A 20,803-nucleotide genomic window follows, 5' to 3' on the forward strand; every position below is an offset into this window, starting at 1 on the left:
CACAAGATGTGGGGTTTTCCCCCTTCAGTGGTGCTTCCCCCCAATGAAAGTTTTTCATATGAGATGTAAATCTGTCTTCAGACAACTTTCTGAACACAGATATTTTTCCAAAAATAGGCACAGGGAGGTGGTGGCCACATCCCTCAGGAGATCATGCACGACAGAAAGCATGATACAGCCTCATCTGGCGTCACAAGCATCTGCCAGCTCCTCCCTGAAGCAGGCTCTTAACTGATAGCAGAGAAATGAAGTTGGTTGCTGCAGAAATTTAGATTTTACTATCAGAGAAACCATAAAAATAGCATTGAAACATCAGGTATGCATCTGGCTGACCTCTGTCTGGCTGACCAAAAGTTTTTAGGGTCATAGCTCACACCATGAGATGTAGACAGCCCTGTATCTTACCCCCTTCCTCACTCAAATAAATGACAGTAGGTTTGCTGCAAATTTCAAAAGCAGATTTTTTCCCTGAATATTCATCTAACAAACAAAGAAAAGGTCCATCCATTTGTAGATTTCTTGGCAGGAAATCTGGCATCTCTATCGAAGTCTGCTCACTTTTCATAGACTCCTCTGTGCTGAGTGCTTGAATCCAAAATATTCCTTATAATAATAAAGCCTACCCTACAGTTAGCTAATGGTGCTGTTATGCAAGGGCAGGCCTGGGTTCCAGCAAAGTAGTTCATGGCAGCAGAAGGTGCTATGGTTTAAGATGGTGATGATGTTCCCCATCCCACAAAATTCAGTGGAAAGGAAGGGATTAGAGAGGAGTTTTGTCTTTTACTTTAGCAGATGATTTGTTTTTTAGAAGTATCCAAGTGATTTTGGTCTGGAAACACTTAAAAATTTGTGATGAGACACCATTCAGTCCAGGTGCTTTTCCTAAGATAATATTAAATATAGGTTTGGAAATTTCAGCAGATGTTCTAATTTTTTCTAGTTCAAAATTTCTTTTGCTACTACTATTTATGTAAATAGCTGACTCTAATTGATTCTTTAATATAGTGATTCATAATCTGTTGTGAATCTTCTGTTAATTGACTTGAGAGTCTGTTATTATTTTCCCTGATTTAACACATCCTGTTTTAGAACACCCATCAAAGATGATGGAAAAAAATTTGTGGCACTTGGATGACATCCTAAATGTAACTTGAATGCCATCTTTCAAAAGTTGCAAAGTAAGGGGATTTCCTGTTCTATTCTTCAGTTGTATATCCTGAAAGTGAGCTTTTACAAATCCTCAACTGCCTTGTCAAGGTCTGATCACTTCTACTCCTTCTAGCACTATTTTTTCTGGGTAGTTTCCAACTGGGGAAAAATAAATGGATCATAGATTCTTATTTTTCTCCTTTTTACTGAATGCCCTGTTACACTCTAAGTGTTAAAACTGATTTGAAAATTTCTCACTAAGTTCAGGTGATGGAACTATATTTATTCAAAGACTACTTCCCACCCTCTTCATTTTTACCATATTTCTGAGGGTTTTTTGGTCTCCCTGAGGGAGCTTTCTCCACCCAGTGGCAGCTCTGAACCCCTTTCCTTGCCCCTTAGAAAACCTGTTTACAGAACATGGAAATAAGCCATGGGTTATTTGAATGTCCTGCCCAGGGGCAGCTGCCCACCAAACCTTTCCACCTGCAGGCAATGCAGCCATCTCAATGCAGACCAACACAGACAGATAGGCTCCTCTACCCTCTCTCCTTGGATCTATATAAGTTTAAGGAGCACAATGCTCATTTCATCATCTTCTCTCATTTTTCTCTATACTTAAATTATTTTGGGGCAAAGTGAAGTATTCTTTAGACACACTTCTCCAACGCAGTCAAATCCTGGGCTCTTACTACTCATTTGTACCATTTCACTTTTAGACAAACTCCTCTCTCTCACACCCACACTCCTCCTTTCTCCTCTTCTTCCAGAATTCATCTATGCTTTTTTTTAAAATGGGGATGTTATATTTAACCCTCCTCTCATTTCTCTTTTTCTCAGGCCTTCTTTCACTCTAATTACGCCATCAGGTAGTTTCATACTTGAAGTCTGAACCTTTAAAATGCTTGCTGACGGTGCTACAGCTTCATGAGACAGCTGCTATTTTACTTTCCTTACTAAGTTTCCTTACTAAGTTTCCCAAATGGAGTAGATGTATATACACACATGCACTTGCCTGTACTTGTCACAAAGGGCCCCATTGCCCCATCCCTTCCAATGTGCTGAACCCTCTGCAGCCCCAGCTTTGACTGGGGGTCTTGGAGTCTTGCAACACAGATCTGCCTCTGCCAGCAAGCTCACACCAATTAAGCTGAGGGCTGCAGCTATCTCTGGAATTGTGAGTTAGCTACTAAAATAGCACCAAGGAGCTGCTTCCACATTAGCATGTCCTTCTGGCAAACCTTTCCTTGACTTCAGCATTGCTGGATCCTCTTTAAGACTTTAGTTTGCCATTGAAATGGCATGAAATATCTGGGATATCAGATTGCAAAAAGGTAAGTCTGAACCCTCTAACCCCAAAGGCCATGGTCACCTTTATCTCTACAACTCTGACTATGTGCTGAATAGGGCAGAAACCAGCAGTTTGTCTGGTAACAATGGAGATTTGCGGGTTCCTACCAAGTGGTGACAGCTCATCCAACTATGAGTCTGTGGTTTAAATAGATGGTAGTGTGCTTTTCTGGCCTGTAAAGGTCCAGCACAGGTTTCCAGAGACAGTGGGAGAATTCCTGAAAAGTTTTCTGAAGCAGCCATTGCCCCTGGGTTTGTCTGCTGATGCAAAAAGCAGTCTTTGTGGCTGATGGCACTTTCTACCCTAAAATCAGCTTTGCATCTTTTTCTTTTGTAATGAGGTCTTTCCTCATCTTAACACACTCTCTGTGGGGAAGAAAAAACAAGGAAAAAATGCCTGAGAACTCTTTCAAAGTTACCTAGGAGCTCAGGGTCTGGAATAGAACAGCCATCTCCATTTCTGGTGGCCCTTCCAGAGAGATCTTGTGCAGTGTCTGGCTGACGTACAAGTTGGCAAAACTTGGACTCATTACAAGAAAAACTGGAAAACTGAAATTTGCGTGGCATCAATTCCAGCAGTTTCAGGAAGCTCTGGCCTTTGGCTGCTGGGACCCATGGTGTGTCGTGCAGTGATGAACAGCTAATGAGTCAGGGAAGTTTCTCAGAACAAAGAAAATAAAGAGTGCAATTGAAAAAAAAAACCCAACAGAACCAGTTTCTCTTTTTATATGGCAAGTTCATATAAAGTCATGTTAGATTGTGAAGAACATTTGAACTTCCCAGTACTACTGTCCCAAAGACATTACTGTAAGAAGAAGATGCCTGGAGAAGTTGTTAATGCCTCGTGCAGATGGCCAGAGGTGAAAGGCCTCAAGCCAATAGTGGAGTACAAGTGCAGCCTGGAGCTTGGTGGAAAACAGTGATCACAGAGGAAAAAACATGTCAACTAACAGCAAAGAGATTGCCAGTCACTTCAGCTTTCCAAAAGAATAACTGAATAGCAAAAGCTCAGATGCCAGCACTAGTGATAATGGAGCTGCAATGGCTCAGGAACTGACTGTGCACAACAGAACCTCCAAGGGATGGGCTTCTCCACCTGACCTCATCTTTCTAAAAGGTTTTACTCAACAGGCACCTGCAGGATTTTCAGAAGTCCGTCATGAGTACAAGAGATCACTCTCACCCACCACAACTACAAAGATGTAAAAGAATTAGAACACAAGGCCTTATAGATTAATTCAGATACTTTATCTGTGTATGGATTTGCATATGCAGGATAGAAATAAAGGTCAAAATAAATATTCTTCAGTTAGTTATTTTGGAGGCTTCTCTTGTGACCCAAAATAGCGTTTTTTCTACTTCTTAACTAATCTGCAGAAGACTTTGCTTATGAGGTGGCACTGAAACACATATTTTCCCTGAAGCACTAGAAAAGGAACTGACTGCTGCTTCCAGGATATCAAAATGGATTCATAATATCTACAGCAATACCTATTCTGCAACCCCAAAGGTATCACAAGAGTTATGAAATGGAACAGATCTTCAGCCCTAGCTCCCACAGAAATCTAACATCAAAAGTAATCTGGACATACAGACATGAAGAATAAAATTTTGTCTTCTGCATTCTCTGCAGCAGTATGGCTGCAGAAGAGTCAAAATTAAATAGAGAAATCATGTTTTAGTTGTGCAAAGAAAGGCAAGTGAAGAACATTCTTGTGTTTACATGATGCTTAGATAATGAGCTATAACTACGTAAGGATCAAATAATTAACTCACTAATTATGGATTTGGATAACCTGCAGCACTGCTTTTTCAGGACGTTCCAGTGCTCATACTGCAATTTATTTGTTCAGGAACAATATGGTTTGAGAGTTTTGACACACTTGGAGCCCCATCTCACTCAGCTTTCTGCTATTTGTCTTGCAGTAGGTTTCATGGTGGGCAAAATGTAGAAGACCTAAAAGTGAAGCCTGTAGAGGAGATAGAGGGTTGGTCCAGCTTCCTGGTTTGCTGCCAAACTCAGCCAGGCTGGCCAGCGAGGAATAGGACTGCAGTTTTCCTACTGTATTTCTTACTCACCGATTGTTCCCAGGTATTTTCAATACCCAGGCTTTGCAGACTTCCTCAGTGAGAGAGGAGGAGGGAAACATTTTGAGGGTCTGCTCTTTTTCATAAGCTTCCTCCCAGCCTGGTGATAAGCCTGTTGGGGAAGCCTGTGCCCCCATTGGTTGCAATCCGCATCAGCTCCTCAGAGAGGAGGAAGGACCCGGAGCCAGGTTATCAAGCAGCCTGCTCTCTGCAGCAATGGTCAAGCCACTATCAGGCCTCTGCCCCAGCCCCCAGCTGTCCGGCAGACACAGATGAAACAATGAGTGGTGCCGTGCAGAAATCTGCTTGGAAAAACTCCCTCTCTGTCTATCAGGGATCAGGCTTCCATGAATGCAACTATTATGTGTGCTTTAACTACCAGCCACGCGCTTGGTCCTGTTCCCAACAAACCCAAAGGGGACAGTGTTATTGACTTAAGTGGGAGCAGAGGCAGGCCCTCCACAGCCTGGGGATCCAGCAGCCTTCCAGTGCCTCTCCAAGAGTGCTGTACGTGAAGTCAGGGAGGCTGCTCCCTCTGACACGGATGTGTTTGCTGGGCTGAGCTGCCACCCCAGGTCTGCAGAGGCGCTGTGGGGGCCTGTGCCATATTCTGCTCCCTCGAGAAAAGGGGCTTGCACCACAACTTCCCCACAAATGTTTTGACAGAAGGGGCTCATGACATGAGAGCACGGAGGCCAAGGCACAAGGCCACACCTGAGCAGCTTATATTGCTCAGCTCAGCAGAAAGGATTCAAACAAACAACATATTCCTAAAATAATTTGCATTGGAACAAAGCTTTCTCACGAAGCTTGTGCTTCTGCAAGCCATGTATTTTCCTTGGCACTTCTCCAGGCTTAAAAGCAGATGTAACTGTTACCAAGGCTCAGATACGGCAACTTCTTCGCTCCCGACTGCCAAGGAAAGCTTACAGAAAATAACCAACAAAACCTTCACCATTTGAAGCAGCAACGCCAACAGTCATTGATACAGAAATGGAAGAATGCATCAGGCATGGGAGTGAGAAGTGACTTCTTCCAAGCTGCTCTCAGCTGGAAAGAGGGGGAGCAACACAGCTGCAGACAAACGCTTAATAACTCTAAGTGTTAACTTAGATGCAAATGCACATCAGCCAAAGACTGCTTTTTCAACACTGCTTTCTGCAGCTTTCCTGCCCCTTGGTCAGCCTCCAGCTCCCTCCACCAGTGTGTGGCATCACAGAATGGGGCTGGAGCCACTAAGGACTTCTCTAAAGGCACTGGACACTTTCTTGAAAGCCTGAGGCTCAAGGACCTCCCTGGAAATGTAAGTGCTGACATTGAAAGAAAGCAAAGTTCCCTACTATGTTTCACAGCATACCACAGCTAAGAGGTAGGCAGGTCTGCTCTGCGGGCAGCTGCACACCCGGGGCTGCAGAAAACCAGGAAAGATACCTAGTCTGGTCATCTGTGCTTCTGGGGGCTTTCTTCTGGCGGGCCTCCTGGGAGACCCAATTCATCAAACTTGCTAGAAACAGCAAAATGCATTCCCATGGGTGTGTGGTTTCATGTAACAGGATCCCCCTCCAACCCAGACGTGCAAGTCCAACAAAGGTCTGACACGAACGCATTACTTCAGCCCTCCCTTACTCATCGCCTACAACCCAAGCCCCAAATGTTAACGCTCAGCATGTTTTATCACAGTAGCATGTACACTTTCAATCATCATTAGAGATGAGGAGGGTCTAGGCTCAGGCACCACGCCAGGTTAAGTAAAACTTTCCATGAGGAAAGCTATTTGTTTTCTCCCAGAGCTGCGAGGCTTGGCCAAGAGGGAGGAAGGGAAAAGCTCACCCAAGCCAAAGGTGTAGACAGTGTTACTGGACTTTACAGATTACCTGCTTATTGTTCTAATGACATTTAGACTACTGGAAATCACTGGGTGAACTCAGGAGTTTTCAAAGGCATAATTGTGGCAGAAGCAGACTAAACTTAACGCCTTAAGAGCCAATCGCTTTAATCATGAAGCCGAGATGTATGAAAAAGGATACATTTCAGCAAAAGAATAATTCTGTCTGCTATGGTTCCTGTTCAAATAAACTATATCACCAAACCACGTGCATTTCCAGAATATAGAGGAGTAAAAAAAACCATATGGTTAGACGCAAAAAACTTTCATATATACTGTATAGGAGATATATGCACTTGTCAGACATCTAACGGTTCAACGCTGTAAGCAATTCATGGGAATGACATTAGCAATAGCTCATATTACATCCAGGAGTTACAGCTTTTACTGCAAAAGTTATATTTAAAAGAGCCATGTTCAAAATTAAATGGCTGGCAGGACTGCAGCTTTCAGTAACACTTTACCTGTGGTTTTGCCACTTTTACATACTTATTGGGGGCTTAATACTCCCAATTTACCTTTTCAGAGTAAAATACAAGTTGCAATGAGTGCATTCATTGGCATGGTGCTATAAAACTCACAGCTGTGCAAAGACAATCACAAGAACAAAAGCCTTCTTGTTTTAGAAAAGATGATTATGTGGTTCTGATACTTTCTGCTAGCCACATATCCAAACATCAGATACTTTTGTTTATGGCCTGTGCATTTTCATCTTACTATGCAAAGATTTATAGATCTGATCAGGAGAGAGACCTTTATGAAAGCATTCATGTGGAGAGGAGGAGGCTGAATTAATATACAAAACTTCAGACAGGAGATCTGTCTTTCAGATGCTGCTATTTCAGTTTTGGCTCCTACACAAGACTCAGGACATTCTGGAAAAATTTTTTTCAACAGCATGTGGAACCCTGGCCTCATGGCCAGCAATTAGAGTGTGCTTCTGATTTCAACAAGGCTGCCACTGCATCTCAAAAGTTGAGATTAGAAGCCAGGCCTTCAGTACTCAAGCACTGAGTAATCAAGCACCTTGATTAAAGAATCCTCCAGGATGCTGCTTTGCTTTGAATTACAAACTGCTTTTGTAAAGTTTTGTGCACTAATATAACAAATGTGATTACAGAATGTACAATACACCTTGAAATCTGCTGAGAATGTAAGTCACACATTTTTTCCTGCTGGTATCAATGTGTTTCCCCCTTTCTTTTTCAAAATAGCTTCATTTTCATCTGTAATGAAAACGACATTCTTTGATGTTTCTAAAAGCAGGAAGTAATTTCACAAATGAGTGTCATTCTGCTGCAGGTAAAATATCTAACAGATTGTGGGAATGCCAGTTACAACCTGAAAAATATTTCTTGGCATCATCTGTCTTGGTGAAATGAAAGACTTGGAGCTCAGTTCTGTGTTTCACACAGGCTACACTAGGTCCAGGAAAGGGAAATGGGGATGAGGAAGGTGATTTCAAGTCACCTACAGCATCTCCTGTTGTGAGCCTGGCCAGTTCCCAGCTGCCTGGACATCCGTAAAGCTGTGTGAATTTCCACTCTCCTGCCTCTGGCTTCGGGTTTCTTATACCACTAAGAAAAGCAGTTAAAATTCTGAAAAATTGCCTGAGCTGCCCTAGTCAACACAAAAGAAGAAGGATTAGTTCAAGAGCAGACTAGCATAGCTTTTGACCCAAGTGCTAGTTAGATAATGGCAGAGACAAGCACATTCAAAATATAAAGATATCAAAGATATAAATTAGGTAAATTTTCACATCTGGTTCAAGGGACCAGGAAGAATTCTCATCACAGCTTGTAGCTTCCCCAAACTACCCATCTCTTTGGACAATACTAATTCCATTTCGCATCTCAAAGGGCAGTATAGCAGACACATCAATACCTAAATAACATGTATTTTCTTAAAAGAAATTACAGCATAGACTTGTACTAAAGAGGTCCCTCAAGCCTGTCTGCTGAATGACTTTCCATGAGCTTCAGCACCCAGGACCCACACTCCTCCCAGGTTAGATCTAAAAGGCAAACATCACTTAACGTTCACTGCCTAGGGCAGGAGTGGCAAAAGGACATGGAGAGTCCCAGCCTCACCTACCAGGGTGCCCCAGTGTCCTGATGGTATCTGCAGGAGCTCCTGGTGCAGAGGACAGGAGACACTCCCTGTCCCCCTGCAAAGGACCATGGCCTCTCACAGAGACCAAAACCAGGCATAAATGTCACAATTTCAACTGCTTTTAATCAAATTTTCCGGTAAAAGCAGCAAAGGTAGTCAGCCATAATCTTTGCTAAGAGGCTGAACTCAAAATGATTTGAAACGGGTGCTGGTATCCAAGCCAGATACCTTTCAGTATCAAGAGCACAGACATAATATATCAGGTATCACTTTATGGCGTGAGTTTTAAATACGTTCTATATGTGGAATCACATATTCACATGCTGAAATGGACAACACATTTAATGAGTAGCCCAGGTGGCTACTGCAGATTTTGATTTAAAATGAGATTGCCAAGACCAGAACTTACTTGCCAAAATGGAATTCTCTTCATGTGCTCTCTTTATATTACTTCAGATACCCACCTCTTACCAAAGCAGAAAAACGTCATATAAAGGATCTCTATTTATATAAATTAATTGACTGTTTTTTTCCATACATACTTTGCAGTGTAAATGGTCTATATTTGGACATATTCCGTAACTAAAGGAATGAATATTACTTTGAACCCATAAGCTGAAACCAAATGATTTCTGCTTATTCTGCTCCCAAACTGCTCTATGTATATTAGATACATAAATCAAACCTTCCTAAAGTGGCAAACAAGCAACCAAAATTTTATCAGTTATAATCTGGGAAAATCAATTGGATATTATTTTTTTTTCTGGCAGTCCCCTAAGTATGTTAGATGTCAATACCTCATGTTTCTTAAATACTTTTAGATAAAAGTGGATGTATTAAATAGTTACAAGATCCTGTGAAGATATACTTATTAAAATGAGTGATGCTTTGAGAATTTAATTTTTTATGTCATTAAAATATTTCATTAATCAGGGATGAGAAAAAGAGTTGTTATACTTGAAGTAGCACGCAAGGGAAGCAGTTAAGTACACCTGACCTGTCTCTGGCTTTCATATTGTTTACAAGTGCTACAGATATTCCACCCTCTCCTCCAACAAGAAAAACACTTAGAGGTGGAAATACTAGTAATTAAAAATGGTGATACCTTCAAAAAGCTGCTATTTAAAAAAAAAAGTCAGGAAAAACGAGTTGCTCCTATTTGGCACGAGCCACTCGCCAAAACTCATGGTGGTCCCTTGTTTCACTGTTATGGTCAGAGGTGTGAATGAAACAATACCAGGCACAGTACCAGGGCTGCTGCATCCATGCTTGGCCTTTTCCCTGCTGATCTCAGTGAGCAGCACCCCCTGGGACACCAGAAGCAATCACTAGTGGTTCCCAGGCAGTCACCAGAGTGGCCAAAATGCCCTTTGAGACTGGGAGAGGGAGCCCAGATGTCACCCTTCCGGAACTGACAGGTGAAGGGGATTTTTAACCAAAACAGGATGAGTGTTTAGATAGTTGCTGGGGAGGATAAGATTGCATCAGAAGTGGCTTCAACTCACACTTGTTCTGGCCTATTCGTGGGCTTCTGCCACTCAGAGTGACCTGGCAGCACCCGCGACCCACAGCACCAGGCTTCTTGCCCCACTCTCAAGGGCTGGATCTAAGCTAGTGGACATGGCTCCGTGAGCTGACCCAACTGTGGATTTTGCTATTTTGGGCAGGCTAATTTTCCATTAGCCTGCTCTGCTGCTCCATAATCAATTGATATGACTTGAAGGAAGCAGCAAGAACACGTGACAGAGTAAGATAGATTGAGGCCACCCTTTCCATAGGAGCCTGCTGTTCCATCAGATTAAATGTAATGTGAAACCTATGTCTGCAGTGGTGGTGAAAACGCTGCCTTCATGAAATGCATATAGCATATACCGAAACAGGCTTCCAGCCTGACTCACAGCTTCCTGTTCCTGTGCTGCGTGTCTGAGGCATGCCAGAGCTCTGCATGGTTTGAACAGGGTGTCTTGGCCAGCACAAATCCAACAAGAAACACTTCCTGCCTTTAGCCCCTCGTTCATCTACTGAGACAAATACAGAGGGTAGTAGACTTCAGCTATACATAGAGTGGATGACCTTTTCTTCAGGCAGTGAGATAAGGTTTAGATAGGAAAAGGCAGATCATGGGGGTTGAGCTCCATCAGTGTGATCCCTGAGACAACCTAAATATCATTTTAGCCATTTCTGATTGACCCCTTTAGTGGGAACTGGTGGTACTTATTTCATTGAACCACAAAGGCTTGGGCTTCCTCCTACTATATACCGTTATCAGGACTGTTACATCTTTCTTGTTCTATAGCTGTTGTGGTTAGCCACAGAAGGATTTTGAAAGCCTGCTGGATGCCAAAGGGAAGTCTATCTGGATTTGGCTAGCTGAAGAGATTTCCAAAGTCAACCTCAGGGATCAGTGCAGATGTACATGGTAGCTTCTACAATTAGTTCTGATCATCTGTTAGAGGACTGGTGTGCGATGGAACAGAGATGAGGTTAAAGGCAAAACCATTTACACTTTGTCAGTTGGGTCAGCTCATGGAACCACACCCACTAGCTGGATCCAGCCCTTGAGAGTGGGGCAAGAAGAAAAGGCAAAGGCAGCTTTCATAGCTCTGTCTGAGAAGAGGTAGCTGGATTTTTGAGAGGTAAGGCAGGAAGGCTGACCCTTTCTTGTGCTTTTCTTCAAAAGCAGAGTTTAGGTTTAGAGTTATCTAAATTCTCCTCCTTACATAGATAAATTCTGTTTTTTCTCAAACCCCCAAATTTTTTTGTTTGTGTACATTTCTCATACACCTTGTTGAAATCATGCTCCTTGCAGCATAAGTAAGTGATAAAAATACACACTGTATGAAGAAAACCTTGTCAAAAAGATGTGTTGTGCAAAACTAGTGACCTTATCTCCTAATTAGGGAAAGTTCCCTAGATCTCTCTATCATGTAAGCAGTAACAACTTTTGTGAAGAAAAATAATTTTCCTAGAGTTAAAAAGCAAAGAGCTGCTACTCAGGCTCCAGAACATTAATTTTGAATCCTAATTCAGTGAGTAGCATGCTGTTTAAAATTGAACGACAAAATGTCCTTTTTTTAAAAAAAAACCAAAACAGTGCAATGAATTGTCCTTAAATTCTCCCTAAAGGATGATAACATTCAGATGTTTCTTGGCACCAAGTAGTTTCAATGCAGCCATTTAAGTGGCATTTCTTTCTTCAATGAGCATGGTATGTTATATAAAGTTACGTGGCTATTGGAAGGGAATTCCCATCCTGCTTTAAGGTAAGGGCCTACTACTGGGATTCTTAGCAGCAAATGCTCAATCGCAGTTCAGTAAGGTCACATAACCAAATTTCATATTTTCTCTTTTATTACATTCAACTAATAAATATTTGGGTCTTACAGGTTTATCACAGCATTTCAACTTTTCAGTGCTGCATGTAAAATATATATACATACAGAATCTTACAAAACCAGAAAAAGAAAAAAAAGAAGAAAAGAAAAAGCAGCAGCAAGGCCACAATAAAAATGGGAAAAAAAGGTAGTCCTAAACCTCAGATGCAAACACACTGAAAAATGACGTTAAAAGATACGCCTCCATTTTTAATTTGAACCTTCTCAACTGAAGTAGAGCAGTTTAACATTTAGTTTCAGTGAACAGATTTGCACATCAGACGTTTCACTGCATTATGAATGGGACAATGTTAAATATGTTTTCACTGCAGCTCCACAGGTCACTGGCATGGGCATAAGACAAGAACATACAGTTAAGATTATTACAACATAGCTATTGGTCATGCAGCTAGAGCTCTATGCTAACTAACATCATTTAATGCTAAGATAATGGGGTTTCATTACTGCAAATGAAATGAAAGGGCCCTTTCCTGTATAAAGACAACCCAAGCAAAGTCCGCACCTTTCCACCAGGCTATTAACGGAACTTCTTTTCCACCAGGATTCAAAAGAAGGGGGGCTTAAGGGAACTCACTGATAGAGCAACATGGTGAATGCAAACCTGTGCCATGGAGGACTTACCATCATCCAGGTATATCTGGTCCAATTCCTCAGGTTCTCGCTTGATCGTTACAGGAATAGGGGCCAAATTATGATTACTTTCCTCATGCAACTCTGGCAATGACAGTGGTTGGGTTGTTGGAGACTCATTTCTGTGAACCTTCGGCAGTTGCTGCTGCTGTTGACCCATTATGGATGAGTGAGTTGGACTGCAGGACTGCAAATAGGTTGGCTCTTGGGTAACAGATGGAACTGGAGAAGAGGGACTGTTGGGATAGAGTGTTTGTTGATAACCAAGGGGACAGCTACTGCTCAGATGTTGACTCACCTGCGGCTGCAGCATGACGTGAGATGATTGCTCGGGGGGGCTTGGGTGCACAACTATAGACCTTGGCACTTCCTGTATGGTGGGGACACCTCCAGCGGGCTGCTGAAGTCCGAGGTGACTGTGGCCCGGGTTGGGGATGCACTTGTAAGGAGAGGATGAAAGATCGTGCAGCTTGGGGCTTGCGTTGGGAGAAGGTGACATCACGGCGTTTCTCTGCTGACAGGAGGCAAAGCCGGCCACGAGGCACGAACCAGGATCAGGGGGCATCATGATCTGCTGACTGTAGTATGGTTTAGAGAGAGGGCTTAAGCCTTGGTTCATTGGTCCACAGGTTTGAGCAGGCTCATAGTCATCTGTGGGTTCTGTTTTTATAATTGGAACTGTTAAAAGAAAAAAGGTTTTAAATAAACATGAGTTGCGTATTGGTATGATCAAGTTGGCTTGTGGCTAGGATACCCTTTTCAAAACAAACAATGTCGTGAATAAGACTCTGTGTGTCTTTTGCCTAGTTCTCCCACCCTATAAAAAAAAATGAATGAGTCATCAGCACAAGAAAGTCACAGCTGGTTCTAATATTGAAAAGGACTATTTTCTTTGGACTCTCCTCCAGCACTAATGTGCTATAAAAATCTATTTGCAAATAGCTGTGCTTCAGTGGAAGCTTTGGACCCAAGGGCTCCATGGATTTGTAGTAATCAAGGCAAGAATTTTAACTTGGATAGACTACTGCATTTCTACAGCTACCGATGGCCCATTTGATAAATGTCTGTACACGCAGTAAACTGGAGCATAATAAGGTAGAGATGGGGCTTTTAGAGTTCAATGAAAATAAAGTTGCAAAGATACATGACAAAGTGCTATGTACAAGAAGTTTTCAATTATGAAGATATTTTTGAAAGAGTAGGATCTGATTTGTTTAGTTTTTTACATAATTGCATTTCACTTTTGCTAATGCCAACTCCTAACAAATGTTAGTCAGTCTCTGGCTACCAAGAAACACTGATTCCTGTTTTAGACCTCTGCTTGCTCTACCCACTGTCCCAAACAATGCCCTAATTGAGCAGTCACATCTCTAAAAACTACCAGAATGTGGACAGAAATGATTGTCAGTGAGCATCAACTCAGTGGTGACAAATGCAGAGCTGCTTTCTCCAATCAAGGAAAGATCCTTTGTCAAATTGAGGTGTCTTTTCAAAATTTGCTTTCTCTCTCAAATCAAAGAGAGCCATGTTTGAAGCTTCTCCTACAAGAGATGCAGTATACAGGCAAAACTGACCCACATTCTCTGTCAGGAAAATTACAAATAATAGAGCCAAGCTAGACCATAGATGTATTTTTTTCTAGTCAGATGCACCTCTAATGCATACAATGATCAAGTATGGATGTATGGTGGCATTTATCTTCTTTCTAAAAAATTTCTGGTGACACTAGAGAATATTTTTCGTAATATTCTAATAACCAAACCATTGTGGCACAAAGTTAATAATGAAACTCTTTTCACAACTCAGCTCAGATACGTGTGTTGCATGAGTGTCTCTGATTGTATTTTTATTTGCATTTGTTTTACAAAACACACATTTTTCAGCCATTTATTATGTTTGTGTAGGAGTCTTTTTGAGCCCCTTAAAATGCACGTGTCCATCTGTACATATAAAACCTCTTTTAACACCCACAGATTTTGTTGGTGGTGAATGCACTTCACTACCCTTGTTTTACAGTCCCCGAGCCCCTTGTTAACTTTGTTCCTTTTATGTTCTTTTACATGTAGATGCTTGCAACACTTGTTTCAAGATTTCTAGCACTCCCGTAAAAACAGGTCTATATATGTAACAGATGCACAGGTGCTGCTCAAGACAAATAGGGTAGGTGCAATGGACTGTCATTGGATTTCTCATAATCTTATTTTCACCAGCTTGGGTGATGCACACTGGCTAGCAGGGCTACTAATGCATTTGGCTGGAGAGAAACAGATTCCATGTTCAGTGACAGCTTGACAAAATCACTATCACACCCTTTAGGAAAATGCAAGACTGAAGAAATGCACCTAGATAAACACAGCAACTCAGATATTGTAAGAAAATACCTTTAACAAGTTCCTGAGCTAGCAAATATTCTCACATGTTTTATATTAGGTTCACTGCGCTAGCACTAACCACAGCACAGCTGGAAATATGATGGTTGTTGAACACCGAATTTTCCCAATATATCACTATTATAGAAACACCTGTGCTAAATAATTCCACGCTCAACCACTGGCAATGCAACTCCAATAAACCCTGGAGTTGTCTGACTTGTTATAACCCAGGGAAGGATTATAGCCCTGGTGGCAGGCAGGTTGGAGGCTTTACAGAAGACAGGTTCCTGATCTCAGGATGGCTTTTCATTGTAGCTCTTCTGCAGCACACCATTGCACTTTATTGTCACTTCAGTCTGAGTTTTTTCTTTAAAAAAGCAATGCCATGGGGTCCATTTGGAGGTCTGGTTAGTGGTCATGAATATTGTGAATTTTTTTTGTGTGTGTTGCTACACTGAAATACACATACTGCAGCCAATGGAAGACCACCAGTAAGTCCTGCTCTGCACAAGGTGAAGGACTGATGGGTGGCAGGAACTCTATTCCATTCCTGTTAGTCCAAAATCTCATTTGGAGATAGTGACAGCAGCCAAAGACACTCCTGGTGCCTACGAATTCGGATGGAAAACAGAGACTGGTCAGGGCTAGTCAGGGTTGTTTAGCTTTGAACTAGTACTTATGGGCATCAGTTATTTCATGTAATGGGAAACAAATTGTCTTTCAATGGACAAATACTCGATTTACTTATGCTTAGAGCTGCCTGAACTTGTTTAACTGAACTGTTTTCATTACCTTTTTTAATGTGTTTTTTCAACACAGTAAAGAAAGTCAGATATTGCTGTCTTTCATATATTTTGTTTGTATGCTAATCTCATCACTAGTAAGTATCACACCAGAAGACAGAAAAAGTATTCCTGCTGAAATGGTGAAGGGATTTATATCTGACTTTTCTGTGTTTTGCCAGCTGCATAGCCATTAACCCTATGCAGAGTGAGTGCGAGCATCATACAGACTGGGATGGCAGCCACTCAACCCCCTAAAAAACAGCAAACGTCTTCATGAGGTACCAGTTTGAAGAAAGGAGGTCTGTAAGAATTTTTTTTTCCCAAGAAGAAACCATTACTAATGATCCAGACGATCTGGAATTAGACCCGTAAAGCTGAGCATGTCAGAAGAAACGGAAGACATTAACATTCCCCTTCCGGCCAGATCTCAGCTTTAGTATTTTACATGAATAACTGTAGTATTTGACTTGGGGAGGACACAATACCACAAATTGCTGCATTACATCAGTTAATGGCTTGTTTATGCTACTCTGTCCCATTACCTGCTTCTCCCCAACCTATGTATCTTCAACAAACAGAGTAACAAAGGCCAAAAATCTTTGCCAATACTTGTATTTGCAAACTCAACTCAAACTACCTGGGGGTCTGATCTGGTCATTCTGAAAATACTACTATTAGTAAATATTAATAAAGTATCAATTCTGATTGTGTCAGAAGTTGGTGTAAACCACCTTACATTTTTTCTTTGAAAGAGCAACTGTTTTTGTCCACTTTTCAAGAGACTTTAGAGGGCCCGAAGCAAGAGCTATGGATATTTCAAGGCACACTTCCCCAAACCAAAGCAGGAACAGCCTGTAACTGTATTCACTGGTTACCCACTTACCATCACAGTGTCTATTGTGTACTCAAACACTGTAATGAGGCTACAAGGAACTAACACATCTTCACCCACTGTCTCACTGACTTCTGGGGGACTGAAATGCTCAGCTGGGGTGGGCAACTGTACCTGACTTCGAGCTTGATGCAAACCTTAGTACCCACCTTCACTGTTTTCTCCTAGATAAGAAAATCATAGAATACCCTGGCTTGGAAGGGATCCTCAAGGATCAAGTCCAAATCAGGGCTCTGCACAGGAGAACCCTAGGCAGTTCACAGGGGAACCCTCTTCACGAGACAACACAGCAGACAGCACTGTTCACAGACCAGCTTGTGTTACCACTTATCTATGTACTCATGCTTGATGAACTGCCAGTCTTTACAAAACCAAGATTGAAAAAGGGGTTTTGAACCCTTTTATACATCCCCATGGAGTCATGGTAAGCTAGCTGTCATAACACACATCCACTTCCATCGTCACTAACTTCCACAAGTGAGTATTTCACAGAGGGAGATGCAATGTGATATAGGCAGCACTGCTAATTTTCTCAGGATTAATATTTAACAGAAAATAGTATTAGCCTAACTTTTAGCCCAAATACTTCAAATCTTGAATGACTTGGTAACACCCTGCCAGCTAAAAGGGACACTCCTATTCAGTCACCCAGCAGGCCTGGGCTGGCAATTAACTGCAAAGCCCTACAGCTGTTCAGAACCTGTGAACACTTTCAGCAGCAAAAGTCACTTCTTAAATCCAGCAGAGCCATACCCAACAGCAACAATTATTCTGTCTCAGAACTGCTCTGGGGTGCTGAGGTAGCACCCAGTCTTGCAGACTCTCAGCTGGCTAAAACAAAAAACTGTGACTGAATTTGTGATATACTGAGATTCGCCTATAATTAAGTGCAGCAATGAAGCCAGAATTTGTGAAATTGTAAACAAAAAAGATGAGACTCAGAAGCCACATTATTCATTTAAGAGTGCTGAAGGATCTGGCCCTTGCCCTAAAAAGGTCAAAAAGAATGCAAGTTTGGTACAGTGAAATTTTTAATGCCTGTTACTTCACAATGCACAAGGTCAGCTGACAGACGGTTTTAAACAGTTCTTGATTTTGAATATTAAAATATGTCAGAAGTCACTGTTCTAAATTAGTCTGATAAGCAAATTAATTTCAAATTTGTTTTCAATGATTTGGTGATACCTTCTTAGACTCTGAACTCATGTCATTATGTCATCTAATTTAATATGAAGTTCTGAGAACCATGCATTGGCAGCAGCCCTCGCTATAAATCAAAGCTTCTTACTCAGAGAGATCAGGGTTATGACATCATACCAAGGCACTGGTGGAAGACAATGGTCCTTCTGTGTGTGTCTGAATCTGGGAGAAATATTTCAGCCAATACTGCAAGCTCACATTTAAATGAAAGGCCTTTCTAGCAGGTAAAACTGCTTAAAAAAATATATCAAACCTAGAAGAAAAATAATAAATCATGCCCATTCAGTAAAAGGAGTCAGAAAGTGCTCAGATATAAACTATATATATTTTTTTGACAATTCTAACAAGTGTGTGTTTGCTTTTACACTTCAGCAATCCAGATGGGTTTTTAAACTTTTTTTTTATTTTTTGGGGGAGAAATGTTATTAAAATATGTGAACTGAAAAAAATAAAATCTTATCAATTAAGCAGATGTTTATCCTGATTAACATTTAACTATCAAATTCCCAATTCCATGTAGTATTATCAGTGTAGACATTTATGGCACTAAAATATATTTATTTTACCCTTAAGTTTGATTGAACTTATCCAACAAAATAGCTTTCTTTCATGGTGCAGACTATGATGTAGTTCCCTGGCACCTGCACACAGATTTTAGTTAAGAGTATGAAAATCAAACCACTACTTTTTTCATCATGTGCACACACACGTTTCTTCAACTTCTGGACTAAATATCTGGCAATTGGTAAGAATTTGGGATGGGACTTTCACAGAGAGCTGAGGACTTAGCTCCATTACTGAGTTGAGCTCTGAAAGGCCGTTTGTGCCTTTGAAATCCTTCCCTGTCAGTCAGTTTTGATACTGGCAGCACACCTTCAGAAGACACTGCACTGGTGACCCCAGCTCCTGTCACTGCTTTGCTGCTGGGTGACCAAAGACTAATTAGGGCTGTGGACACATCTCCATGTGCAGTTTAGCCACTCTGGATTTGTGCAAAGACAAAATGCTGGCTGCTGCTGCAGCACTGGCCAGATCCAGCATACTTGAGGCCTCTCCCCTTGTTCTGACTGTGGAGCAGCTGGTTCTGGGGAGAGGCAAGGGACTGGCTGCCCTCACAAAACACAATCCCTGCTTCAGTAACACCGAACAACATGGCTGAGCAAAACTTTCTGAAATGCCCTGCCAACATATGTGCAGCAATAGCAACCTCAGTGACACGGGATGAGCACTCAGTCCCAGGGATCTTGTGAGACAGTCAACTACAGGGACCTGTGCAGATGCTGTCTGTGAACTTGGTGTTTTACCCAGGCACCTATTAAGCCAAAATACTTTTAAAGGTCAAGCTGCTATCAAGCCTTTGCTTTTAGTTACTAAATCCAGTGCATGGTGACTCAGACACAAAGGAAGCCTCCTGCCATCAAGACACTGCAGGGAGCACATGTGTGTGTGCACCTTTTATCTGCACAAATATTTGAACGCGCCCTCTCTTACTTGTACACTACTACTGGGGCTACTCATCAGGAGGGCTAACTCTAAAACATGCCTGCCTGCCTGCCACCTTTTTTGGATTTTGTGTATGGATTTTTACAGGTTCAGATGAATATGTACAGTTTTATACAAGAATGGCTTGGGGAGATGGAAACCTTGTGCACACACCTCACCACATAATCTCGGACAGTGACATTATCTGATTTGGAAGTGCTTTCCAGCTAACTCATTTGCTAAATGCTTTTCAACAGCTGTTAATCTATTAGGTTATTCTACACATATTTATGAGACAGAAGATTATATACAGTAGCTTGTTGCATACCCTGCTAAATCAGGTAGGGAGAACTAGAAGGTAGGTGGAGGGCATTTTGGGTTGTGCTAGTACAGAAAATTATGCATTAGCTTTCTTTCAAAAGAAAGAGATAACAATTCTTAAAAGACACAATTTTTCACCATAACAATTTGTTCAATCCTACGGTGTTGAATAGGAAAATCAAGTCCTGGGTTATGCCCACTTGGGCTGCTCTACTGCTGCTTCCACAGCGTGGTGCAGCACCTGGCTCCACTGCTGCCTTCAATTGGACGTTTAACTGTGCACAAAACCCAGTCTGCACCGGCCAAAGCTTTCTATGTCACCTCTGTCAGATGTTAAAATCAACTGGGCTAAGGTCTGTTTTGATGATGCTACACAACATTACACCACCAGTGCTGACTTTATCCCTGCTTGCACGTGAAATCACTGGAAAGCAAGGCAAGAAGTCCTCAAAATGCTCATGCAGAGGAGTTCAATCACCAAAACTACAGGCTGGGTTTTTTTACATCTGAAGGGGAATATTTGAAAATTGAGATCCTGAGAAAAGATAATTTTATACACTGGAAGTTAACTGTTAGGGGTGATCATTGCTGATGGTCAGACACAGCCAGAGGCTTCTACAGAGCACTTGTCCACCCCTGCCTTTCACAGGGCAATCACACAGGTGACGCTTTTTCCTGGCCTTCCAGGTGAAGATGGAGCACCACAGAGAGGCAGCATTCTTCATATGCCTCTCCACACAGATCAAGACAGACTCTGTGTGCAGGTCAGATGCAGCTTGCTGGGCTCTGTGTGACTGCTGAAAATGGATGTCACCTGGATGAAGTGTGGGCAATGCACGAAGCGTGGGCAGCTCCAGTGGGCACCCAGCACCTGAGGGTGTAAAGCTGGTGAGTGTAACACGAGCCTCCTCTGCTCCTCCACAGACCTCCCATGGCTCCTGGATGGGAGTGGAGGGGCTGATACACCCAGTGATGATGAACTTTGTGATTGTCATAAATGAGAACAGGACTCTGACAAAACCTCACCTGCTTTTAGTTACTCTGCTAAATGTCAAAATTAACAATCAGCCACTGAGTAGCAAAACGAAATAAACTGTGTCAGTGTATAGTGTAAAAGTGAGTAACTGTGATTCCTATTTTCA

General features: G+C 41.9%; 1 protein-coding gene across 1 annotated transcript in view; it reads right to left on the reverse strand.

The window, feature by feature from the left end:
• NFATC1 (nuclear factor of activated T cells 1) overlaps nucleotides 1-20,803 on the reverse strand; it is a 109,576-nt gene that overhangs the window by 18,537 nt on the left and 70,236 nt on the right. Inside the window, exons 9-10 of the mRNA XM_066545047.1 lie at nucleotides 12,908-13,287; nucleotides 12,601-12,796 (exon numbers count right to left, since the gene is read on the reverse strand). Coding sequence (XP_066401144.1) covers nucleotides 12,601-12,796; nucleotides 12,908-13,287 — 576 coding nt within the window. The remainder of the gene's footprint in view (nucleotides 1-12,600; nucleotides 12,797-12,907; nucleotides 13,288-20,803) is intronic.

The sequence above is a fragment of the Molothrus aeneus genome, chromosome 1 (assembly GCF_037042795.1).
Source record: "Molothrus aeneus isolate 106 chromosome 1, BPBGC_Maene_1.0, whole genome shotgun sequence".
Taxonomy (NCBI): domain Eukaryota; kingdom Metazoa; phylum Chordata; class Aves; order Passeriformes; family Icteridae; genus Molothrus; species Molothrus aeneus.